Genomic DNA, 1,066 nt, shown 5'->3' with positions numbered 1-1,066 from the left:
CCTTTGTATTAAAATTGCATTATTTTGCCTTTTAAGAGTATTTTATTCAGTTTCTGCTCTTATTTGCTGCCATAATAAAAAAAATTCCTTCACGGGATTAATAAAGTATTTCTATTCTATTCTAAAGCACTTTGAATAATTAAATACAATTTAATTCAAATTACATACATTTAAATAAATCAAAAGTAAACACAGGTTCGCTCTACTGTGCAGCCTTCACTCGTCCAGTCTTGAATGACAAAGTTTATTTTGTTTCACTAGTTTTAAAAACTATTCTTTAAATGTTCTATAATGTAACGTTAATTCCCTGCAGTCACACAACGCACACGTTTTTAAAATGTTCTCCGTCAGACAAACGCAGTAAAAAATTTTCCTCTGAGATGATTTGGAGGAGAAATATAAAGCTGCATAAAACATGAATACTCCAGTATTTGAGTAAATGTACTTAGTTACACTCCGTCGCCGTCTCAGTTTATGAAAATGTGTTTTTAATAAAAGCGTTCACCTTTTCGAAGCGGTCGTCCAGCAGGGTGAGCTGCTCGTTCCTCCTCATCACCGACGACGTCATCGAGTACTCTGTGAACCGACTCTTCGTCTCCTCGTCCATAAACAGAAACTCTCGAGTGCGGCCGCCCATGTCCTCATCGCCCGAAAACCCGCCCTCAGAGTCAAAGTCGCCCTCAGAGTCTGTGTCCTCCCACTCATCATCATCATCATCTTCATCTTCGTCACCTCTGGAAACCACAAATCGCCACAAAACTCGAGTCACCACTTTTCAAAAGCTGATTTAAGGAAATCACGTATTCATATTTCCTGTCTTACTCTGCGTCCTGCGCTCCGCTCGCAGTGTTTGCTTTGACGATGAAGTCATCGTCCAGCAGGTTATCGGGGTCGTCGTAGTCAAAGTCTTCGTCGAGAGCGGCCACGATGTCGGGGTCCATGTCCAGCCGAGGTCCTGAGGGGAGACACGCGGGACAATGAGGAGGAAGAAGACACAAACCTGTCGGCTGCTTTGACAGCTTCACACGTTGGGGACGACAAACAGCAGCAGGACGTAAAAATGTAA

General features: G+C 42.4%; 1 protein-coding gene across 1 annotated transcript; it reads right to left on the bottom strand.

Annotated features, from left to right (window-relative positions):
- Positions 1-472: 472 nt before the first annotated feature.
- LOC121966209 (protein LTV1 homolog) lies at positions 473-981 on the bottom strand. The gene is made up of 2 exons (XM_042516318.1): positions 823-981; positions 473-734 (listed from the first exon to the last, which is right to left on the bottom strand). The coding sequence occupies exons 1-2, from the start codon at positions 939-941 to the stop codon at positions 473-475; spliced, it is 381 nt and encodes a 126-aa protein (XP_042372252.1). The 5' UTR covers positions 942-981.
- Positions 982-1,066: the final 85 nt, after the last annotated feature.

Source organism: Plectropomus leopardus, unplaced genomic scaffold (genome assembly GCF_008729295.1).
Source record: "Plectropomus leopardus isolate mb unplaced genomic scaffold, YSFRI_Pleo_2.0 unplaced_scaffold23541, whole genome shotgun sequence".
In the NCBI taxonomy this organism is placed as follows: Eukaryota; Metazoa; Chordata; class Actinopteri; order Perciformes; family Serranidae; genus Plectropomus; species Plectropomus leopardus.
This window is presented reverse-complemented; position numbering and strand designations above follow the sequence as displayed.

Bases quoted from the DNA above. Each gene is read 5' to 3' on its own strand.
- LOC121966209 (XM_042516318.1), bottom strand. From the start codon at position 941: ATGGACCCCGACATCGTGGCCGCTCTCGACGAAGACTTTGACTACGAC. The intron at 735-822 runs GTAAGACAGGAA...TGTGGTTTCCAG, and splicing joins AGCGGAGCGCAGGACGCAGA to AGGTGACGAAGATGAAGATG.